We start from the raw sequence: 23,923 nt of genomic DNA on the forward strand, positions 1-23,923 counted from the left end.
TGTTCATGAAGCTAGATCCTTAGGGACTGTAGTTGCAGGCAGTTGTGAACTGCCTGAGGTGGGTGGGTACTGGGGACAAAATTCTATTGCTCTGCAAGAGCATGTACATGCCCTTCACTGCCAAGCTCTCTCTCTAGTGCCTTGCCCTCCCCATTCGAAAGTTTCACTCACAAGCAAAGACCTAAGATTTCATATTGATTCTGTGGTAAGCCTTTCTCAAATGTAAATCCAGGGGGCTGCCCGGATTTTTTGATGCTAGTGCTTTCTCTCCAACCTTGTACTTTTCATTGGGTCAGAATATAAATGAGACAACACACACACACACACACACACACACACACACACACACACACACACATCCAGTGGTTATGGAATGACAAAGGGAAAGTAACAAGTTCACAGTTTTAGTGTGTGAATCTTGCACACTAAATGTTATATCAGATGGAATTTTCTCCATGTGCACATAGAGGCTAGAAGTCAGCCTCAGGTGACCTCCCTCAGGTGCAATACACCTTGTTTTGGGGATGGGCTCTCTATTTTGGTTTGCACCTTAACAATTATGCTAGGCTGGCTGGTGAGTGACCCCTTGGCATTTGAGTATGCCCCTCTTCTCCATGCACACCCCCATGCCCCATGTCTTAATTTCTTGTCTATTGCTCTGATAAAACACTATGACCAAAGCAACTTACATTTTTTTTTTCCATGCAGAAAGGTTTAATGAAGCGAAGTAGAGTAGAAGAGGAGAGGAGTAAAGGCACGTGGAGGGGAGAGAGGGAGGGACTGGGGAGAGAAGGGACGAAGGGGAAGAGGGAGAGAGGGCAAGAGCAAGAGGAGAGAGAAGAGCTCCATTCTTTTTTAAGGTGTTTATTTGGGTTTACAGTTTCAGAGGGTGAGAGTCTGTGATGGTAGAGCACAGTGGGAATTGCACAAGTCTTTTGAAACCTCAAAACCTGCCCACCCCCAGGGACACAGCTTCTTCAAAAAGGCTTCTCACCCTTCCTAGCTGTTTTACCAACTGGGGACTGAATATTCAAATATGTGCCTCTGTTGGGGCATTCCCCCGCCCCCCCAGCTGGGGACCAAACCCAGGGCCTTGCTTGCTTGCTTAGCTCTACCTCTGAGCTAAATCCCCAACCCCTGTGGGGGCATTCTTATTCAAACTACTACACCCCACTTTTTTAAAACATGGATTTTGGAGAGGGAGCTCAGGTTCTCATGCTTTCTCCTCAACTACATGTTTTTGTTGTTGGTGCTGCTGCTTTTGGTTTTTTGAGACAGAATTTCTTGGTGTAATAGCCCTGGCTGTCCTGTAACTAGCTCTGTAGACCAGAATGGCCTTGAGCTTCACAGAGATCTACCCGCCTCTACCTCCCAAGTGCTAGGACACCACCATTCCCAGCTTCAATTAGAATTTTTAAAATTTCAGTTTTGTTTTTTGCTAATGTATAAAAGCACTTGGAGTTATTTAAAAATGGATTTTACAGATGATCAGAACACAACTATCAACAAATTTAAATGGCTGTGCCACTTCTGCCATGATCAAAGAGCAGACTAAAACTGAAAATCTTCGTCCTTTTCTTGTTTTTAGATTTAATCTTCATTATGTGCAGCATGTGTGTCTATGCACAGGAGCTCAGACTCCCTGGAGCTGGAGTTACAGGCGGTCCCTGTAAGAGCAATGCAGGCTCCTAACCGCCGAGTCATCTCTCCAGCCCTTTGCGTCCTTTCCTGGTCATCCTAAAGCACTTCCAGCGCAGACAGCTACTGTTGCATTTTATTTTCCTGTCAGGTTTCAGGTAGCTAGGATCACACAAAAACACCTTTAAATGCAGCGCAGAGTTTGCATGTGGGCTGTTGTGTGTCAGTTCTTTTTGCTATGAAGGTTTCCATTTGAGCATATGTACCGCAATTTCCTGTGCCTTCACTTTATTGATGGAAACTTGGTTTGCTTGCCGTTTGATGTGAAAAAGTTTTTGAATATTTGTGTGAAAGTCTCTGAACGTGTTTTAATTTCTTGGGTAAGTAGGCTTGGAATCGGCAGGTGTTACAACACGGCAGTCAGTGTACATTTACCATTGCAGGAAGCTGCTGGGAATTCTGAAGTTTGTGCTATCTTGTGTCTCAGCTGCCCAGATTCAAACCTGAGTGATGGCAGCACTCCTGGTGTTGCCTGTCCCATGCAATGAGCATGCTATCTCGTTTTGGACTTAATCTTTTTTTTAAACTCTTAAAGAAAAATGTGCCAGTACCCACCAGGTTGTGTCATCTGGCTACAGAGCTGGGGGAGGGGCAGTTATTGATAGCATGTGGGGTGAAGTTAGCCAGTATTCAGGATTTTCCACTGTACTAATTTGAATAATTTCATTGTAGGTATAACTGTCTCAAGTCATCTGGCTTCTGTTCTGCCCCTGTTAATTAAGTTTGGATGTAGTAGCCTGACATTTGAGACTCTAATTGAACTTAGTCACTTAGTAAGGGAAACTGGCCTCTGGTTGGTGCCCCCTTTAGAACAAAATAATATTTGTTTAAACATAAGACAGTGTCTCACTCCATATCCTAGAGTGGCATTTAACCCACATCAATCCTTGTGCCTCAGTCCTGAGGGCTAAGATTATAGATGTGGACCACTATTAGTGGCCACAGTAAAAAAAAAAAAAAAAACTTTCAAAAAAGTTTTTAAAGCCCATTCATATTCAATCCCAAATTTGAACCACAGCATACATTGCTCTGAATCACTTATCAAACAAATTTAGATAGCTCAGTGGGTAGAGGTGTTTGTGACACTAGCTTGGCAGCCTAGAGCCCATAGAGGAAGGAAGAACGATCCCTTCAGCTGTGCCTGACGGACTCCAGTAAGAGAGCTGTGTGCGATGGTGGCTCTCTGTCTCACTAGAGCCAAGGTTAGCACTTTGCAGCTTAGCGTTGTTTATTAACTGTCCCTTATGTCAAACATTGATCTTAATGAGTCTCAGATAAATGTGACCAGCCATCCAGGCTACAGCTTAGGGCGATGGGTACACATACAGAGAGAATGTTCAGTCTAAATATCAAAGTTTATTGAAATAAAATATAATCTATAATAAAAAATACTACGGTGTTATTCACTGGTTACAGTTTTAAGTATATTAACAAAAACATCCAACGTTTTAACCCACTGATGACACTTGTGTTATAACGAATTTGAGATTAAACACTGAATAATACTGAGTCATTGTGTCAGAAACATTTTATACTTTCCCACCTATATTCAATGTCTTTTCAGGAGTAGTTTCCAAAAGTGAAACTTGAAATTTAAGACATAATTTTTAGAGGTGCTCTTAGCATAATTAACATTTAAAATAGTTTATTTCACAGAAATCAGCTGAGCCCTGCAAGGGGTTGGTGCACTTTAGGTCTTTTTCCTACTGCTATGTCGTCCCTCTGTTACTCATCATTCTTCACTTCATTTAAAGCAAAAGAATGACTCGTTAGAAGTAGAAAGGATGCTAGGACAGACAAGAAATGTGAGTAGAGGCGCTCAGTCCCCACAGTCACTTCTGACGGCCCATTTCAGCTAGCACACAGCTCCATGTGTCATAGCAAGGTGGGGGTAGAAAACCTGTCTCTTTTGCTTACAACTGTTTGAAATGACAGTCTCCGTCATCATTCCATAGCCTGTTGTTCTCCCAAATCCATGTTTCAACCTCGTTATTCAGCCCGAGTCAAGGACGAGAGTCAAATGTGCTGGCATTAGATGAGCTGCCCACATATCACCCTTCCCACCGCTCTGCAGGCACACGTCCACCGCTCTGCTGCTGTCTTAGGAGGATCTGCCGTGGCAGCTGTCCTAACAGAAACTACTAGGAAAATCCTGGGGGGTGAAGAGACACTGCACCCTGTCACAGTGGTTATGTCATACAAATAATGGGTGGGGAAGATCAGCAACAAACATTCTGACGAACCAGACATCGTTTTCAAAGATTAAACACCAGTCTCTGTTTTTAAAACTCATTGCATGAGTTATAGCTGCTTCAAAGGGCATTTCTGTTACAGTGTCATCAGCGATTCATGATTTCTCTTGGGCACTTCAGCTTCCTGACTTTCCACATACAGATGGACAATCACTAGAGCCAAAAGAGTGAGTGCTGCCTGCCCAGGGGCTCCACTCTGGGCGTCCTTTACTTGCAGGGATGCCCTGCCTCTCCAGGTGTGTGACAGTACAGGTGGACAGAGCAGTTAGGAGGTGACCAGTAACAGCGATGCGGTGAGCTGAGGAAGACTTTACAAGTCATGCTAGAGATCTGGGGCAAGAGGGCTTTTGTTCTTTACTTCACCATGGGGCAAAGCTTAGGTTTCCTATCTCTGCCGTGGTAGTTTAAGTACTTAATGGGAGGGTATCATGCCCTAAAAATACCAGCTTATTAAACAAGTCTAACTAACTTTTGTCAGGACAAAGGACCATTGAATTTGAGGCGGGAGTTGAAGATTTTTACCCTGTTTGTTGAGTTTAGCTTTCTTGAGCTCAGAAGATAGAAACTAGAATCCTACATGTAAAAAAAATATATGCATATATTAATGTTAAGCTCTATTTCCTAAGGATAGAAACACCAGGATTAAGTAAAGACATGCATGAATTAAATTTTAGATAGATTTTCAAAGTAACTGTTCCAGCATCCTGCAAGGTTTCCTCCTGATTTATCTTCTCTGTAATTTATTCCCTTTAGGGAGCTTTTAATTTAAAGTTATTTTAAACTGTTACCTAAGAAAAGTAAACTCAATTCTTCATAATTTTTTTCCCTTTAACAGTTTCAAAAATGTCAAGCATCAGTAACAAAAGATGCTAACTTATCAGAGAACCACAGACGCTAAGATTCACACATGGTCCTTTAGGGTTTCTCACTTGTCTAAAGGATCTGACTTGCACAAGATCAGAGTTCATTTTTACACTAAGCCACAAATAAGTTGTGTACACTGACAGCAGTGGGGAGAGCAAAGTCAGTTCCTGATATTGCTCTACCCTGGAGGGACTGAGCAAGGGGCTCTAAAAGCTGGATCTGTGGAGGATACTGGGAAGACAGGTCTGTGAAGTGCATTTTGTAAGCCCAAACACTCCTGGTCTTGACACTAGCCTGCTAAATAGAAAAGCAGCTGCAAAAAATATTTTTGAAAGCCAGGATGCCACATTCAAAGGAATCCTACACATTCTAACAGCATAAAAAACTGATTTAAGTCATTATAAAAAGTCTTCACATTCGAGAATGGAGAATGTGCAGTGTCTGTGATGATCTCGGTAATTCTCAGTGCTAAAGTATGGCCTTTTCTCAGGAGAACCAAGCACTGCGGGCATACATGGGAAGAGGAGCACCCTGCACAGAGTAAACAGAGGCACACAATGATTGCCAAAACAGGACAAAGTCAGGTTTGGTTTTAGAATCAGGGTCTTATTATTTGCACAGAGTGGCCTTGAACTTAGAATCCTCCTGCTTCAGCCCTACAAAACGGTATGACAGGTATATATTACCATGCCCTGATAGTCAGGTTTCGAACACCAAATGAGCCAGAATTTCACATGTCTAATTCCTTAAAATATAAATAAGTGGCTATCTTTAATTTCTCTGCCTTATTTTGTCAAACATTAATTTTTCAATTTATATGTCTAAGACACTGTTAGGTACAAGGCTGTAAGCTTTCTGTCAAAAAATAAATAACCAGTACAATGAATCACAAAGCAACATGTATTCAGTTTGCTGTTTGCTTTTCTAAAGGAAGTTTCAACAAGCTGGGTATGGTGATATCCACCTGTAGTAGTGGCAGTGAGAAGCTGAGGCAGGAGGATTGTGGGTTTGAAGGTAGCCTGGGCTACAACAGTCAATTCCAAGCCAGTCTGGCTAGATATAACAAGACTATGTCTAAAATTTAAGTAAGATTGAGGACAGTTCTAGAAATTCTTGCCTAATTTGCTAGGATTTTACAGACATTTGTGATCAGAGTCATGCCTTTCCCTCACGTATGCTCTCTGGTCCTCCAGGTCTGAAATGAGTTTATGGTTTAGGGAAAGCAAATGCTATGAAGTTTTTGTGCAAGTACAGAGTGCCTAACATTGAGTTTAGTCAACTAACATCTGACATTATAGTATATATATTATATCTTCTAGAACCTAATTCCGAACTTAAGCTTCTGACTTGCTCAATCCTAGCCTGACCTTGAGACATGGAGGATGTTATTCTTCCCATCCACACTGACTGGGCATAAGGCCAGTGCCCTGATTAGCTGCCAGTGAGTCTACATACCTATGCTAGGAATTGAACCCAGGGCTTTGTGTGCTGCAGGCAAATGCTGTACCACTTGGTGATACTCCTAAGTGTGTGTGAATATTTTTAAATATTCACAACTTTTAAATCTGTTAGTTTTCAGATTGCTTTGAGGCCTAAACAGAAGTCATGGAGACATACACACGATTCTAGGTACTGATAAACTAGTACAGGTCACAGCACTGTTGACACAACAGACTTACTAATGAAGAAGTGCACATTAATACAGACTGGTGACTAACCTTACGAGTGTGCTCTGAATGTATGAGAAGAGTGCCAGGGACCGTATCTGCTCCCCGCCTGCCTTCTGCTAGCTCTCCCGCTGTACTGGCACATGAGTCAAGTGTGCCCAGAATTTAGAATCATTAAGCTCCAAAATGTTTAAACTGTAACGTGTGTTAGCAATATATGTATAACAATGTCAATATCACAAAATATTGTAAGGGGAAAAAATCCCTCAAAACACCATTTTCAAAGTCCTCTTTGCCCAAACAAGCAGTAATATGCCTGAATATTGATCACTTGCTGCCTTGAGCAAACATAGGAAATAAATACGTGGCAGTTTGGAACCTTGACAAGCCTTCAAGGACAGGAATCATATCTTAGAGATTTGTTTTAATAGAGTCAAACATTTAACCTCTCCCACAGTAATCAAAACAAACATCTTATAATAAGTTTGATATGACTCTTGTCATATCAAACTAAATTCCAGGAATGTAGCCAAGCCCAACTCGGGAACCTCATGTAAGAACAGTTTGGATTGACGAACAGTGCACTGCTGATGTTAAGCACACATCCACTCCTCTGACAGCAGCGCTGATGGTTTTCAGTGAGTGGTGTGTGTTCCTTCTGTTTTATTTCTTCCTTCTTCTAAAGGGAACATAGTATTGGCAGTTATTATCTTTGGAAAAATATGAGAGTAAAAAATAACATAACTTTTATATATAGATCTTCAAGGGCAATAAGTAGATATTGTAATATAATTGTGGAAAAATATGCCTTGATCTCTTAAGGTTAACTGTTTCCTAAACTAAAACATTAGACTGTTCTGGGAAAGGCAAACTCTGAGGTTTGCGTTTTCTCCTCCAATCAGCAGAACACTAACTATCATGGGTGTTTATGCTGAGGTCAGTCCATCTGAAGGGGTCTGGTCTCTGACAGTTCGTACTCACTCTAGGTTGCACTCAAGAGACTTATCAGGTATTTTACACACAAATGTTATACCCCAGGCAGGTCCTCTGATTCGTCCCCATGCTAGTATAGAAAGTCCGAAGAAACAACAAAGGGTATAAATAGATATGTACTATAGAAGGACAGAAAGGTACAGCGTGGCCCTGAAGTTCTTTTCCTCTTAGAACAAGACTTTTCATAAATAAAACTCTACTTTTTACATATGTACTCAGCCTACAGCCGGCTTGGAATCATGGAAAACATCAATGACAATAGTCTTCAACTCCAGACTTCTTTCTTTTGGTAGTCTTTCGTTGCTTCCAGACCACAAGAAATATTCTCTAACTGGATTTTCAATCTGTGATGCTCCTGAATAAAATTTACTGAGGTTTAGGATAAATCACGCAGCTTTGTGCACTGGCAATAATCTTTAAAAATAACTGAAACAAAGTCTAAATACAAAGTATATAAAGCATGTGAAGGACAGTTTTCCAAATTGTATCTAGAAATACAGTGTGTGCTGTCTCATCGCCAGGCTGAGTAAATATCCCCGAATCCTAGAAATGATGTAAGGTGTCTTAGGTTCATTTGGTTCTCATAAGTTAAAAAATCTGATTGCTTTTACATAAATTCCTTCAGACTCCTACCTGTGTTTAGAATTTTATTAATATCTTTTCATTAGAGTCAAGAGATTAACTCTCCTTCAGAAATGTGCTTTTTATTGGTTTAAATTTCTAGCAATAAACATGATTTAAAATTTAAGGTTCAAGGTAATTCTAGAAAAAGGTAGACAGTGAACTCTGCTCTTCTCTGTCCTTATATTTACAAGGCTGAACATGAGTGTGGTCTTCTCCTCACTCACATATTACATCCTCATCAAACAAGCCACCTTTCAGGCTCTGAAGGTGTTGAAATTTCTCAACACCTCATAGCACTACAAAGTCAGTATCTCATCTGAATAGGTTATAAGTATTAGTGTTGTGTATTTTTTTTTTTTTTGCTATTCGAAAATAAAAAAATATTTTTCTATCTAAATTGGATCCAAGCTCCGTTATCAGTTCCCAAGGTAATAGCTAAGATGTGCATTACTAAAGACAGGTAAAGCTGTTCAAGGGCTGAACCAGTTCAATGCACAATGAAGGGTCATTATTCCTGCTGCCCCTCCCCAGTATTAAACTCCTTTTTCCTCATGGATTAGAACATAATTTAACAATGTAAAGTTCAGACATAGTTCTGCTAATAATTACATCTTGAGAAGGATCAAACTCATTCAGTGACCTCCATCCATTGTCACATAGAACACAGTAGCTTACTAACTGATTGAGTTGCAATGTCACTAGACACAAAATAGGAGTGATATACTCATTTGGCTACAGTGACAACACACAACAGTTCCAACTTGTAACATAAAACTCCAGCTCATAAAGAGTGTATTGTGTAACTTGAAAAAGTTGATTGTAACAAAGTAACAACTTTCCCCTGGAAAACATGAGCAAAATCCATTGGGAGATCAGGCACAGACGGTAGGTACTGGGTCTTCCTTTCCGTCATCTGCATAGGTGGTTCCCACAGACGCCAGCAATCCCTACAAAATCACGCAGCTATTTTTTTCCTTTTCTTTCTCTTTGTCTTTTTCCCGAGGTTCCTTGCGTTTCCGTTCACTATTCCCAGGCTGTTTTATACTTGATGGAGAGGCTTGCGCTGGCTGGCCCTGCTGTATGAGAAACACATATGGGAAGGGATGACTAACTCTTCGTGGGCACTGAATAACTAGCCAGCTAGAGCCACAAAGACAAAGGCATCTTCACAGAAACAGAAGCTTTGGGGGCACAGGGTACGGCTTCTGCTCACAGGTGTTGGGTTAGGATAGGAGATGCTCCTGGCCCACAGATGGCCTGTTGCCCTGGGAGGTTTGGGTATCTTAGAGGAGAAGGCCTAGCTGGTTCATAAAAAGGTGGTGCGTGAGGGGTGTGGCAGGGTGTGTCCTCCTGCCTTGGTTCTACTGCTGCTTCCTGACAGAAAGGATGGAAATTCTGTGCTACTAACTCCTACCTCCATCAGCCATGTCTTCATGACCATGATGAACTGCACCCTCTACTGTAAGTCACAACAAACCTTTCTTCTCTAAGTTGCTTCTGTTGGGTGTGAGAGAAATAAATATCCAAGATACTCATATAAAAATAATTAATGTATAAATAAATTAATCTATCCATTATTCAAAAATATAATTATCTATAATTATTTAAGCTTCTAGTTTAAATATTTATGTTAAGATGACAATTTTGGTAAACCATATTTCTTCAGGATTTCATTAATTACCATAATAAACAGGCTCTTAAATACAATAAAACAAGAATCCTGAGAAGTGAGAATATAAAATAATGTGTTTTATGAACTTGAACAAAATGAAAAGCTGATTTAAACAAAGCAGGAACCATCTGCTCAGCTTGAGTAGTTAGTACTTGATCTAAAGGCAGGAGTTTTACATGAATTTTAATGGAGAAAGAGAGGGAGAAAGTCTGTGTGCATACACGTGAATGTGGTGAGAAAGGAAGGCTAGGGTGTACATCTGGTGGCATCTGTCACTCTCAGCCTTATGTCCTCTCACAGGATCTGGAGCTAGGTTGGTGACATCAAGCTGCTGAGCTTCCTGTCTGCCCACCAGTTATAGGTGCACAGTTGTATCTGGCCTTTTACGTGAATACTTGGGATTGAACTCAGGTCTCCATGTTTGCACAGCAAACATTCCTATCTGCTGAACCATCACCCCACCCCTTTAATGGTGAATTCTGTACATGGTTTCATGAGATCCTAAAAGGCATCTTGTTTTCTTGTGTACCCATGTCAAAGAGAAAGGTTCTGGCATGGTGTAGGTTAGCATAAAAGAAAGGGATACTTTTTTTAATTCACGAAATGAGATTTTGTTTGTAGAACTTGTCTGACAGTCATATTTTACTGCTTAAAATATGAACAAGAAACCTGACAAGAAGAAAGATGCTACCTGGTGCTGAATACATATTGGAAATTGAGCCAAATGCCAGTCTAAAGAAGCCTCAGGATGAAGTCTTCTGGTTTACTGACAGCGAGAGGGGCCACGAGAGACAGGACCGTGACCAGGTGTTTGCAATGGGAAGACAGAACCAGCATGAACTATGAGCTTGTATCTTTCTGGCTCCAAAAGTTGTACTCTTTTCAGCAAAACCTCAACAGGAAGCCTTTAACTCAAACTTAAAGTTAAAGTTAACTTGCCTTTAACTCAAAGGAAGCTGGTTTATATTTGTAGCTCTCAGTAACTTTAGAAAAAAGACTCAATAATCTTATCAGAACCTCTCAAAAAAAGCATTTTCATGAAATCAGAAATATGTTAGATAGCAAAAACCTTAGAACAATGTACAAAAGTTCCATGGGTAGGGCTAGAGAGACAGCTCAGCAGTTAAAAGGACCTGGGTTCGATTCCTAGCACCCACATGGTGGTTCACAACTGCACAAAACTCCAGTTTCTGGGATCAAATGTCCTCTTCTGACTTCAGTAGGCATAGGGCACAGACAAGGTGCACAGATACACATGCAAACAAAACACTATACACATAAAATAAACCTAAAAGCAAAACACTATACACATAAAATAAACCTAAAAGCAAAACACTATACACATAAAATAAACCTAAAAACAAATTAAAACAACAACAACAACAAACCCCATCCCTTGGGTGCTGCCATGCTAACACAGCTGAGAAGCCAGGGCTGACATACAACTGCTTCACCCAAACAGACACTCCTTCACTGCTGAAGTGACTGTCATGTTGGAGATCCGCAGAGCTGTGGTTTTACCTGGGCCTGCGTGGAAGGGGTGGTGGTGGCCACAGCAGCCTGAGCCTGCTCCTGCTCCTGGTAGTACTGAGAGGCCCGTCGGTCCTCCTCTTCCTGGAGTTTCTTTGCCAACTCCAAGTCACTGATTCCTTCTGGGATTTGCTCCCAGTTGATGTCTTGGCTCTGCTGTTCTTGTTGCAGGGACAGTGCCATAAGGTAGTCCTGAGGAGTTCAATCACAGCTTCAACTTTGAGAGGGCCCAGGAACCAGCCAGTGTGCAGACAGACACCCACAAGCTCTAAGGGCGGCTCTCACAGCACAGGTTCTCTTGGGGTTGGGGGAGGGTGTTTTGTTTTTGGAAAACAGGGTTTCTCTGTGTAGCCCTGTCTGTCCTGGAAATTGTTCTATAGACCAGGCTGGCCTGGAACTTAGAGATTCACCTGCCTCTGCCTCTTGAGTGCTGGGACTGAGGTGTGAGCTGCCCAGCCGAACTGCACAGATTTTCTAAAAGCTCTGCTTCTAGGGACTTCTCTGCAGAGCCGCGCATTTGCTTCAACTGCCATTTTCTACATAGATTTGGGGCTCTTTTCTGGAGTCCAAAGTAAGGCGTTCAAGAAAAGTATTGAAAAAAAGGTTCTGGTTTAAAAAGAAACACAAGAGTATGGAAAACACAGCCAAGATAGAAAAGCCAAAGCTGATGGCTGTAATCACAGTAAGGGATTTACAGCATCTCGTACTTTCCACATCCACACACAGACTCAACACATCCACACCCTCTACAGCTATTTTATCTCTTACTTTCTAGCTGGTGTTTGTCTTTAAAACATTTCAAGAACGTCGTAAGATTATTTACTCATCTTTCTCTCCCTGCCCTCCAAAACGTTTTGTTCTGTTCTGAGGCAAGGTCTTACTAAGTACCTCAGGCTGGCCTCACGAGGGCTGGGGTTACAGCTGTACACCACCTCGTCCAGCTCTAAGGATAGTTCTTCTTTTCATTTTACTTTATTATGTAGTTACTCATTTTTCAGGGAGGTCCTTGTGTGTGTGTGTGTGTGTGTGCATGTGTGTATGTGTATGTATGTGTGTGTAAGCGTGTGTGTATGTATGTATGTGTGTGTATGTATGTGTGTGTATGTGTATGTATGTGTGTGTATGTGTGTGTTGGTGTTGGGGTGTATGTGTGTGTTGTGGTGTATGTGTGTGTGTGTGGTGTGTGTATGTGTGTGTAGTATGTGTGGTGTGTGTGTGGTATGTGTGGTGTGTGTAGTATGTGTGAGTGTGTGTGTGTATGTATGTGTGGGTATGTGTATGTATATGTGTGTATGTATGTGTGTGTATGTGTATGTGTGTGAGTGTGTGTGTGTGTATGTGTGTGTATGTATGTCTGTGTATGTGTGTGTGTGAGAGTGTGTGTGTGTATGTATGTGTGTGTATGTATGTGTGTGTATGTGTATGTATGTGTGTGTATGTGTGTGTATGTATGTCTGTGTATGTGTGTGTGTATGTACGTGTGTATATGTGTGTATATATGTGTGTGTGAGTGTGTGTGTGTGTGTGTGTGAGTGTGTGTGTGAGTGTGTGTGTGTGAACTCTTATTGCCAAGCCTGATGACCAGAGTTAAATTCCTGTCTGGTTGGTGGGAAAGGACTGATCTACACACTGTCCTCTGACTTCCATGTGCCCTGTGGCACACATGGCCACTCACAGACAATCTAAATAAGCACACAAACAATGGAGCACTAATTTCTGCTTATGTCTGTTTCTTTGCTATGCATTCTCCACATTCAAAAACAATGTAGCTCATGCAGTTTCCATAGTTAACATTTACTATAACTGTTCTTCCGTAATTAGAAATTCAAAGTCCTCACTATGACCCTCACAGTTCAACATAAAGCACCTTCTGAATCATAGTTTATAACTGATGTTCATATAGAATTATCACTTTTCTATTTAGGAAATGTGTGGAAAACTCACAGGTAAATTAAAGAATGAATCAAAAGTTTTAGATAAAGTGACAGGCTGGGGAGATGGCTTAGCGGTTAAGAACACTGACTGCTCTTCCAGAGGTCCTGAGTTCAATTCCCAGAAACCACATGGTGGCTTACAACCATCTGTAATGGGGTCTGATGCTCTCTTCTGGTGTGTCTGAAGACAGCTATAGTGTACTCATATATAATAAATAAATATGTCTTTAGATAAAATGACACTTGAAAAGAATTTGAGTTTTCCTTGTTGAGACTGGATCTTGCTATGTAATATTGCTCAGAGTGGTTCCAACTTGTGAGCTCAGTGACATCTCCCAGCCTCCCAAGCAGCTGTGAACATCACATTGCTTCAATGAAGAGTGTGCCCTTTAGCCAGGCAATGGTGACATAAGTCTTTAGTGCCAGGATTTGGGAGGCAGAGGCAGGAAGAACTCTCAGTTCAAGGGATTCTGGTCTACACAACAAGTTCTAGACCAGCCAAGGCTGTAAAGTGAAACCATGTGGGAGTGGAGGAAGGAAGAACGAGAGGTTGGAGGGAGGGAGGGAGAGAACACGTTAGACAATGTGAGAGTCGGGAGGGGGACAACTTACTTGATCTATTTGGTCTTGTTGACCTTTGTACACAGTCTCAGGATCTGAAGGAGGCCGAAGACGGAATTCCGAGTCACAGAAATCCCCATCGCCGTCTACATTGTGGAGGCTTTCCCAGACAACTTTTTCTTCAGTAAGAAACCCCTGGTCTGTTACCAACAAATACAGTTGACCCTTAGTAAGAATAACAAAAGAAAAAGGAGTGTTCAATTCTCCCAAAGTAGCCAACACTATATTTAAGAAACATTTTAAATCTATATGCTTGAAGTACAGTAATTATTCTAACTAGATCTTGCAACCCAATGAAAGATGAAGCAGATAACTTCTCTGCTCAGATTCACCTGGTTGTCTGTAGTCGGCACAGCAAAGTGACATGGGATGAGATAACGAGCTTTCGACCTGCTGAAAAACAGCTCTGGGGTTTGCAATCTCACTTCACAAAATATAAAGATACAAAAGATACTACTGTGTCTGGTTTTGTTTAAGGAGACAAAGACAAACCAAACAGCTGATATGACTAACCTAACCCAAGCCGGCCTTTCCCTTTCTCTGTACCATTTTGCTCCTTTAAAAAAAACAAGAACAACAACCCCTAAAAGTATGGCGCTCTCTCTCTCTCTCTCTCTCTCTCTCTCTCTCTCTCTCTCTCTCTCTCTCTCTCTCTCTCTCTGTGTGGGTGCTGCGGCACATGTGCAGTGCCCCAAGTGGCCAGAAATGTGTCATATCGTCTGAAGCTGGAACTACAGCCTGCTGAGAGCTGCCTGGGTGTAGGAAACTGAACTCAGGTTCTCTGCAAGAGCAGCGCATGTTCTTAAGCTGTGGCATCTCTAGTCCCGTTTGTTTTTTAAACGCCCCATCCCCTGTGTTGATTAATCAGTTTAGTCAACAACACAGTGTATACCAGAATACCACTCAGGTCAGCTCAGCTGTGCATCCCTTTGCCCCTATTTAAGGATAAGGACAACCTTTGCCTGTAGAGTCACTTTCCTACTCCTACATCCCCGTCTGCACCCCCCAGCGTCTCACTGTGCAGCTCTGGCTGTCCTAGAACTCACTATATAGAACAGTTGGCTTTGAACTGAGAGATCAGCCTGCCTCTCCCTCTGAGTGTTGTGATTAAAGTGTGGACCACTAGGCCAGCTTCTTCCCCTTTATTGCCTTTAAAACAAAGTGACAATTTCTCATTCAAAAGTCACTTTTAAAATAACTAAATGGATTTTCACTTAGATGCGGCATTCTGTGGGGAAGAAGCTGTCTCTCTTAGTCAAACTGTGAACAGAATTAACAGATTCCTATTCCACTTGCTTGTGTTGCAGTGCTAGTGAGTGAACCAGGCCCTGTGGAACCTGCTGGGTCAGGTTCTCGCTCTGCTACTCCCCAAGCCACATGCCAGCTTAAGCGTCACCCAGAACATCACTTCTCACTTCCAATCTCTATCAGGAAGGGAAGCAAAAAGCAAACCTCACAGCTTATTTTTTTTTCCTCCTTATGATGCACAGATTCCTTTAAAAATCACAGGTTGGTGGGGCATAGTGGTGCACACCTTTAATCCCAACAGAGGCAGGTAGATCTCTGTGAGTTCCAGGATAATCAGAGCTAAATATTGAGCTCCTGTCTAAAAAAACAATCAAATCAATCAATCAATCCAGCAAGCACTCACTCAATCACAGGTTGATCTTTATCTGGAAATATACTATCGCTGGACTCTTCAGACCAGATGTTTCTCTATAGTCTGCCAATGTTTTAAGATAATCAAGTTTCTCACATTAAAAAGTAAAAAAATGGGAAGGGGGCAGTGGGATCGCTTCACAGGTAAAGACTAACTGCATCTGATTCCTGAACCCATATGGAAGAGAGAACTCATTTGCCCAAGTTGTCCCCTGGCCTCCACAAGTGCACCATGGCACACAAGTGGCTTTGCCTGAGTGCTCACACAAACTCTGTCCACCTCCCAACAACGAATAACAAAACAAGAGCCAGATGTAGGTGCAGTGGCGTGCGCCTGTGAGGCAAGGGAAGCTGAGGCAGGAGCACCATCTGGGGCCTGGAGTTTAGGGTAACTGACAAGGCAGAAATTCTGAGGCTAAGTGTAATCCCATTTAGGAGGCAGACAAATCTCTATGCGTTCCAGGCCGACTTAGTCTACACAGTGAGTTCCTGGACAGTCAAAGCTACGTGGTAAAATTGCCTTATGAAACAAAACATAAACGGAAACATGAAAGACACCACCCTTGGTTCCACACCCGCATCCCTAAACCCCCACAGGGATGAGCCATCACCCGTATGTCCAATATCTCTTTTTTTGGCAAACCATTATATTAAGAAACAAGCTTTTAAAAAATGTTCATTTCTTTTAAGAGCGTGTGTGTGTGTGTGTGTGTGTGTGTGTGTGTGTGTGTGTGTGTGTGTGTGTGTGTGTGTGTAGTCAAGTAACCTGGGTTCAAATTCAGGTCCTCTGGAAGTACAGCCAGTGCTCTTAACTGAAGCATCTCTCCAGCCCTCAGCAAAACATTCTAGGAGTTGCCTGCCCTTCTTCATTCCCACCATTCTTAAGTAACTCAGATTCTTTTGAGGCCACTCCTGTCCCCTCCTCTTCTGTCTGTCCCCAGGGTTCTTCTCTCTTCTCTCTTAGCTTCCTAGATGCTATGCTCTGCTTTCCTCCTGCCCGCTTCCTTGTCAGTTCTTTTTACTAAGGCATCTTCCTTGAGTTGAGCCTTTAAAAGTTGGCATTCATTAATTCTCTATCTTAGGTTTTCTCTTTTGATTCCTTATTTTTCCTGTAAACTCCCCAAATTACTGTATTTTCTTGTAAAGCCTAAAACTCCTATCTGTATGCCCCAAACGTCCCAGTATGGAAGCATTTACTGAGTATTTCCACTTTGAAGGGCACCTCAGAAGCACCTTTGAGACCCCAGACCCTTAATATTGTATCTCTTTCTTTTTCCTTATCTGTTTCTTTTGTTTATTTGTTTGTTTTGGGATAGGGTCTTGTAACTCTGGCTGGCCTGGAACTTGTTATGTAAGCCAGCTGGCCTTGAACTCAGAGTTTCACCCACCCTGGCCTCCCAAGTGCTAGGATTAAAGGTATGATCCACTGTGCATGGCTAGTCTTACATGATTCAATAAGGAACATCACCATCTACATAGGATCCAGAAATCACTCACTTTTCAAATCCAATGGCGGTATCAGGCTAATCTGTCTCCTGAGCCACCACAATTCTTCCACATTGCACAGCCATTACCACACTTTGTCCAAGTCACTATAATCTCCTCCTCCTTCATCTCTTAGAGCGTTTGCTAACTAAACTTCACATCACTCTCCAAGTCTAAAGCAAATTAAAGGTATACAAGGGCAGGAGGGCACGTGACTAGTGCAAGATTGTTTAGCTGCAGAATAAACTTTATAGGAAATCTTAGAAGCAGAAGAAAAGGCAGGACATATTTTCTGGGTTCCAATAGATAGATAGGCCTTATAGATAGGCCTGCTTGTCTAGATAGGGGCACATCCTCTTCGACCACGTAAAATTGGGAACACTTAGCTGACCAGTAAAGACTTCCTGGTTGGGGATAATGTTTTAATAGAAGAGAGAAAATCAGAAGGTATGTAGTTCTGTGGTAGTGCTAACCTAGCTGGTATGAAGTGAGAAGTGGAAGGGGAGAGGGAAAGGAAGGAGAAGGAAAGGGAAGAGAAGGAAAAGAGGGAGAAGGAAAGGGAAGAGAAGGGAGAGAAGAGGAGTGGGGAGAGGGAAGGGGAGGGGAGGAGAGTGAGAGAGGAGGAGAGGAGAGGAGCAAGAGAGGGGAAGAGAGGGAGAGGGGAGGAGAGGGAGAGGGGAGGAGAGGGAGAGGGGAGGAGAGGAGAGGAGCAAGAGAGGGGAAGAGAGGGAGAGGGGAGGAGAGGGAGAGGGGAGGAGAGGGAGAGGGGAGGAGAGAGTTCTTAGCTACCAATGACATCCAACAGTTCTCCAACAGAAATGTTTCACTCCTACTCACTCTTAGGCCAAAAGAAGAAAAGAACGCCAGGGTCATTAAGGAAATCAGGTTCATTCTCCGCTGAGACTCTGGTCTAAGAGCCCATGGGTCTGTTCGCCTTCTTCCATCCATCTTACATCTGAACTCGCAGCTCACAGCTCTCTTTTGGTCCCACTACTCCCTTTGCACACAGGCTGCTATGTATTTCTGCTTGGATATTTCTTTTGGTTGTTGTTTTGTTATTAACTGGTTAAACTCTTAGATGATTCATTCTCAGATTTTATTCTTTTTCTTGGCAGTGCTGGGGATTGATCCAGGGTCTCATGCATGCTGAGTAATTGCTCTAAGACCCCAATTCCTTCTGCTTGTGTCTGTGTGGCATTCTCGGAAAAGTCTCTCCAGATAAAATCCTGGGAAAAGCTCTCAGAGCTTGTGGTATGTGTCCTTAACAGAAGGATCTCAGTAGCAAAGAAGTCCTTAAATGGGAGAAACCATGACTGCTGTATCTGTGGCTGTGGCTGTCCTGCTTAGCTTAGCTACTACTTCAGTGGGTTCAAGGCGAGGATAAGGAAAGCAAGACGGCACAGCAGCCGCTCTGACCTGACTCTAGATTCTTGACCATGCGTACATCTAACCATGAAGCTGAGGCAGTCGAATGCACTCTTCTAAAACCAAACACCTGTTTATGGCTTTGGTATATTTTTTCATTGGCAAACAAGCAATCTTGACCCCATGTCATCCATTGATTAAAAAACATTGATAAAAACATGAAGATGTGATTTATGGCTTTCATAAGTTACTTTCATTTAGAAAATAAACACATATTCACAGGGGAGGCAGATTGGCAACAAGACAGAAAACAGTAAAAACTCAATGACAGTAACAGGTTAGCAAAGTGGTCCTCGGCCTTGGAGTTACACTAAGGTCACCTGGGAGCGTTTGAAGCCACAGACGCAGGATTATCTAGCAGCTGTAAAGCACTGGGTCTCATCCTTTAGACTGCAAAGCCCCAAACAACAAACCACAAAAAGCCTGGTGTTCAGGTCCAGTTTAGAGACTCTGATTTAATAGCATTAGTGGTCAGTTCTGGGCACTGGTGTTTTTAAAAAGCTATCCAGATAGGTGTAAGATACAGTCAGGACTGAGAACTACTAGTTTAAGTGGAAAGGAGGCAGCTTTCAGTAAGTTAGTATCTGGGATGCTTCAAGAAAGGGTAATTATGGGATAGGCAGACGGCAGTAGGAGAGCTTCCCAAATAGGATGAAGAAATAAGAATGGGATCAGATGAGGACACATTAAACTTATATAGGCTGGGATCTGGCACAGAAGAACTGCATTTTTGTCCTCCAGACATAGGCGCTAGCTGAACATCTGCGCTGTTCAACAACACAGCAAGAACAGCATTTGGCCACAGGGGTCTAGATGTTAAACTTCTGAACTAGATGCTGCTTGTAAAATAAAAAGAGACAGATCTAAGATGAATAAAAAGAATGAACAACTAGTATGTATGTGTGCATATATGTAAAAATCATAAACACGTTGATAACTGTAATAAAAGCCAGCATTGTTCTGAAGGTAATTTATGATGGAAGGAAGGTGAGGGTGGGAAGGAAGTCTTGCTGTGTATTCCAGGTTAGCCTTGAACTTAAAATCCTCCTTCTCAGCATACTCAGGAGCTGGGATCACAGCGAGCACCAACACATCCAGCGTATGGCAAATCTTAATTCTAACTTCTAATATCCTTCACTGCTTAAATATAAGCATCCTCCATCCACAGCCGCCCTGGCTCTAGCTCTAGGTATTTTGGTTCCTCTAAGAGGAAATAACCTAGTTAGGCGAGGCAGCACTTGTGTTCTAAAGACTAAGGCAGGTAAATCTTCACTTCAAGGCCAGTGTGGGCTTCCCCATGAAATCCTCTCTCTCCCCAAGAAAATAAAAAGTAACACATGAGTGCAATGACCTGTGATAAAGAAGTTGAGACTTCACTTAAAACCAAAAGCTGATCAAGGTAACATTTCAATTGCTAATTCACTCTACTCTAAAGCAGTACTTAAAATTACCTTCACAACTTGATGGCTAAGGAATATTATGCTAAATTTTATTCTTCAGCAGATCAAAACACATCTCTAAGTCAAACTCCTTTGATTGAGAGTAAAAAGTATCTTTCTATATCCTACCTTGTATTTTGTCATGGTGCTAAAATGATTATTCCGAAAGAACACACAGAGTTCTCCTTCCTGAACCGTTGAAGTCAGTTCACATAATCCATGGTACGTCAGTTGAGTGGCTGTATTGTTTAGAAACTGCTCAGCTACAAAGCCTACGGAACCAATGTGTACTATGAGATGGAAGAATTATTTCAAAGTCAGAAAGTTACTTTTCCTACTTACATTTGTCCCACTATATACAAAGGCCAAGTAACATAAGACTTTTCCTGTTAACACGATGGCCCCCAGGTAGGAGCTGTACCTTTCTAAGGGAAAGTACACTTGCTGTGTCCCCATGTGAAATTGCTTTCATCCAGTGTATTCACTTAACTTGTTTACAAGGGACACAGACACCATGAAACGACAACAGGGAAGTTACTCTACGTTTTATAGAGCGCTGAGTCCAGGCAAGGCAGTATGTGCCTTCGATCTCTGTGAGTTCAAGGCCAGCTTGGTCTAGAAAGTGAGTTCCAGGCCATCCAGGGTGAAGAGACAGAGACAGGGGGACAGAGAGAGAGACACACAGAGACAGGGACAGAGAAAGACACAGAGACATACAGACACAGAGAGACACAGAGGCAGAGAAAGCACATCAAGTGGTGCAGAGTGGAGTTGTATTAAAAGATACTTCAATGAGAAGCTGAAAATAACTGGGTGGGACTTGGCAGGCCCAGTGTAGCTGAGCAAGGGAGGCCAGGGCACTTGGAACTCCAAAGGAGTTAGAGAAGTGTGCCCATACATCACACCACCCAGGGCTGGGTTAGGGGAGGAGAGGCTGGGGTTTCCAGCGTACACTGTGTTTATACATTGGGAAATAAGAGTCCCTCCATGTCATTGTTAGGCAGAATGTATTCAAGCTTTTACTATTATGTACCCTTTTACACTGTTTGCTCAAAAATACCATGCCTGGTTGCAGTGTCCACATTCATACATGCATTCTTGAGAAAATACAAAAAGTTCACTGCACTAGGGACAGAGCCACCACCTTTATGTTGGTATGAAATTAAAAATGAATGAATACAAGACATCTTTTTCAGGAATAGGAAAAAAGCTCACAGAAAATAGATGATTTGCTCAAGGACACCAAACTGGCTATGGTAAAGTGACAACTGGAAGTGGAGGAATTATTATTGGTATTAAAACATTACCAATTTAGTACAGAAATGATTATGAATTCCACCTGAATTACACATCATCTGAAATCATAAGGCATAAGCTTATTAAGAATTTAAAAATAAAGTATTTCCTAATTCTTTTGTTGTCTCTTAAATGGCAATTTTAATCCAGTATAGATACATCTACTCTAGATTCAACTTTTAATAACTAATTAACAGATTTTCATATGTTACTGTACATAGCAGTGAACTTACGTGCATTCCTTCAAATTCTGCACTTTTGCTGGGGCAGGGTGATGTGCACCTCTAATCCCAGTACTTGGGCAGCAGAGGTGGGAGGATAAATCTCTATGAGTTTCAGATCAGCCAGAGCTATTTAGTGAGACTCTCTCAAGTAAGAAAGAGAAAACAGTAAGATAATAAAAACATCTTAAATCTGTTTATATTGATTTAACTTTTTTAAGTGAGAGAGAAGGAAGGAAAATCTATTTTTACTTTGTAAAAAATTATTTTTACTTTTTATTATTATGCTGAGAATAGAACCCATCTAGGGCTTTGTGTACACTAAGTAAGCATTCTACCACCAAGCCCAGAGAGCTGCCTTTTACAGAAGAATAACAGCCAATAACTACAAAAGGAATAATAAAAACACCATAATCACTACAACTATAATTGATACAGTTAAAAATCAGTGGTTTCAAATCTATTGAGTATACAATTCTTAGAGAAAGGTCTATTTATATAGTTTCAAAACCTAAGGACAGATTATTAATTACTTACTAATTACAAAGAGAAAAGAGTGATTTTACAATAAAAATATTTGGACTATTGCACCTCACTCAAGTTTAAATATAACTAACTATTAATTAATAATCTGACTCATCCTACAGAGGATGGCATCTGTGTGGCATTCTAACTAAAAATATATCACCTGTATCTACTCATAAGAGAAGAGTCAGATAAATCAAAGTTGGGGCTATTCTACAAAATATTGGCCTGCACTTAAAAATATTAATGGAGCAGAGTGGGAGGGATGAGCAGAGAAGGGGAGCAGGGGCTGGGTGTAGGAGAGAACAGGGCCACACACGCATACACATTTGAGAAGTGGCTGGAGATTGGAGCCTGCGGGTAAGCACACACTGATCTTGCAAAGGACCCAAGTCTGGTTCCCAGCACTCACATCTAATTGCTCACCACTGTCTATAACTCCAACCCCAGAGGATCTAACACACACACACACACATACACACACAAGTTTTAATAAAGATTCTTGGCTATGGGTAGAGCTTGCACCAATGCCTCCTCCTTGGCACAGAAGGGAAGCCTCAGCTTTTGCAGGTTTTGTGTCTCTTTCAGTTCATATGTGCATCTATTCTGTTGTGCCTGGACAATGCTGTGTCCTTAAAATCATCCATCATCTCTGTTCTTAAAATTTTCCACTCCCTTCTTCCACATAGATCCCTGAATGCTGAGGGGGAGGGGCTATGATAAAGACATCTTATTTAGGGCTGAGCACTCCAAAGTCTTTCTCTCTCTCGTTGAATGTTGCCCAGTTGTAGATCTTTGTGTTAATTACCATAGCAAAAAGCTTCTCCGGTGTGGGTTGACCGAGTCATTGATCTATGGATATAGCAATGCATCATTGGGAGTTGTTTTACTGCTGTGTCCTAGTAGGTTTTCCCCTGGGCCTTATCTAATGTGAAGCTCCTGCCTCATTAACAATATCAGGTAAGGGTTTCATCCCATGCAGTAAGCCTTACTTCCCAGCAAACAGCAGTTGGTTACTCCTAGAGAATTCATGCCACTGTTTGTACCAGTAGGCATATCTTGCAGGCAGGTTGTTATTAAAGCTCACAGAGTTTGTAGCTCGGTGAGACTGCTGATTATTTCACTTCTCTGGTAGTGTGTATAGCACCTTCTGACACTACGAATGCTAGCCAATAGGAGTGCAGCTTCCAGTTGAGTATCAGTTGGATTTCTCTAGGGAGAGAGAAAGATCAGTTTTCTTCAATTGGAGTGATACTGGGTATATCCCCCACACTTCAACAGCTCAGGAGTGGTTGACTAACACCTATCAGAGTCCATGTTTTGTTTTCGTTTGTTTGTTTGTTTTTGTTTTTTAGTGAGAGAGGAAGAACATGAGTTGGGTGGATAGGGAAAGGAAAGGATCTGGAAGGAGTTGGGAAACAGGAAAAAATATGATAAAAATATACTGTATGACAGAGTCAACTAACCTGGGCACCTGGGGCTTCCAGAGACTGAACCACTAACCAAAGAGCATACAAGGGCACACATGTAGCAGTTGAGCAGGTTGGTCTTCATGTGGGTCCTCCAACAAGTGGAACATAGACTGTCCCTGACTATGTTGCCTGCCTATAGATCCTGTTCCCCTCCTAACTGGGCTGCTTTGTCTGACCTCAGTGGGAAAGGATGCGACTAGTCCTGCAATGACTTGAGGTGTCAGGGTGGGGTGATACAGAGGGGGACCTCCCCCTTCTTAGAGATGAAGGGGAAGGGTGGGGATGAGGAGCTGTGTGTGGGAGGGAATGTAATCAGGATGTAAAATGAATAAATTAGTTAATGGAAAGAAAAACTAAATTATGAAGTTCTCAAGGGATAAAAGTTTAAAATAAAGCAGGAAATAAAAGGAAGGAAAAGGAAAATGGATCTATTCTAAATGACAGAGATTGAAGCTATTACAACAGCTAATAAATCCTTGGCTGGAGCATACATTGAAAGAAACAAAAAGTTAGAGGGAATGGTTAAGCAACCCAGGAGTGGGCTGG

General features: G+C 41.9%; 1 protein-coding gene across 3 annotated transcripts in view; it reads right to left on the minus strand.

Moving 5' to 3' along the window:
• Window positions 1-3,034: 3,034 nt before the first annotated feature.
• Window positions 3,035-23,923, minus strand: part of Mindy2 (MINDY lysine 48 deubiquitinase 2) — a 59,877-nt gene continuing 38,988 nt past the window's right edge. Inside the window, exons 6-10 of one of the 3 annotated variants that reach the window (XM_032911342.1) lie at window positions 19,993-20,135; window positions 13,847-14,020; window positions 11,292-11,492; window positions 9,513-9,595; window positions 9,074-9,174 (exon numbers count right to left, since the gene is read on the minus strand). In XM_032911342.1, the coding sequence (XP_032767233.1) occupies window positions 9,530-9,595; window positions 11,292-11,492; window positions 13,847-14,020; window positions 19,993-20,135 (584 nt within the window). In that variant the 3' untranslated portion in view covers window positions 9,074-9,174; window positions 9,513-9,529. Of the gene's footprint in view, window positions 9,175-9,512; window positions 9,596-11,291; window positions 11,493-13,846; window positions 14,021-19,992; window positions 20,136-23,923 lie in introns of all 3 variants that reach the window. The other 2 variants (XM_032911341.1, XM_032911343.1) reach the window with 2 other exon arrangements.

This window comes from Rattus rattus, chromosome 8 (assembly GCF_011064425.1).
Source record: "Rattus rattus isolate New Zealand chromosome 8, Rrattus_CSIRO_v1, whole genome shotgun sequence".
Lineage (NCBI taxonomy): Eukaryota > Metazoa > Chordata > Mammalia > Rodentia > Muridae > Rattus > Rattus rattus.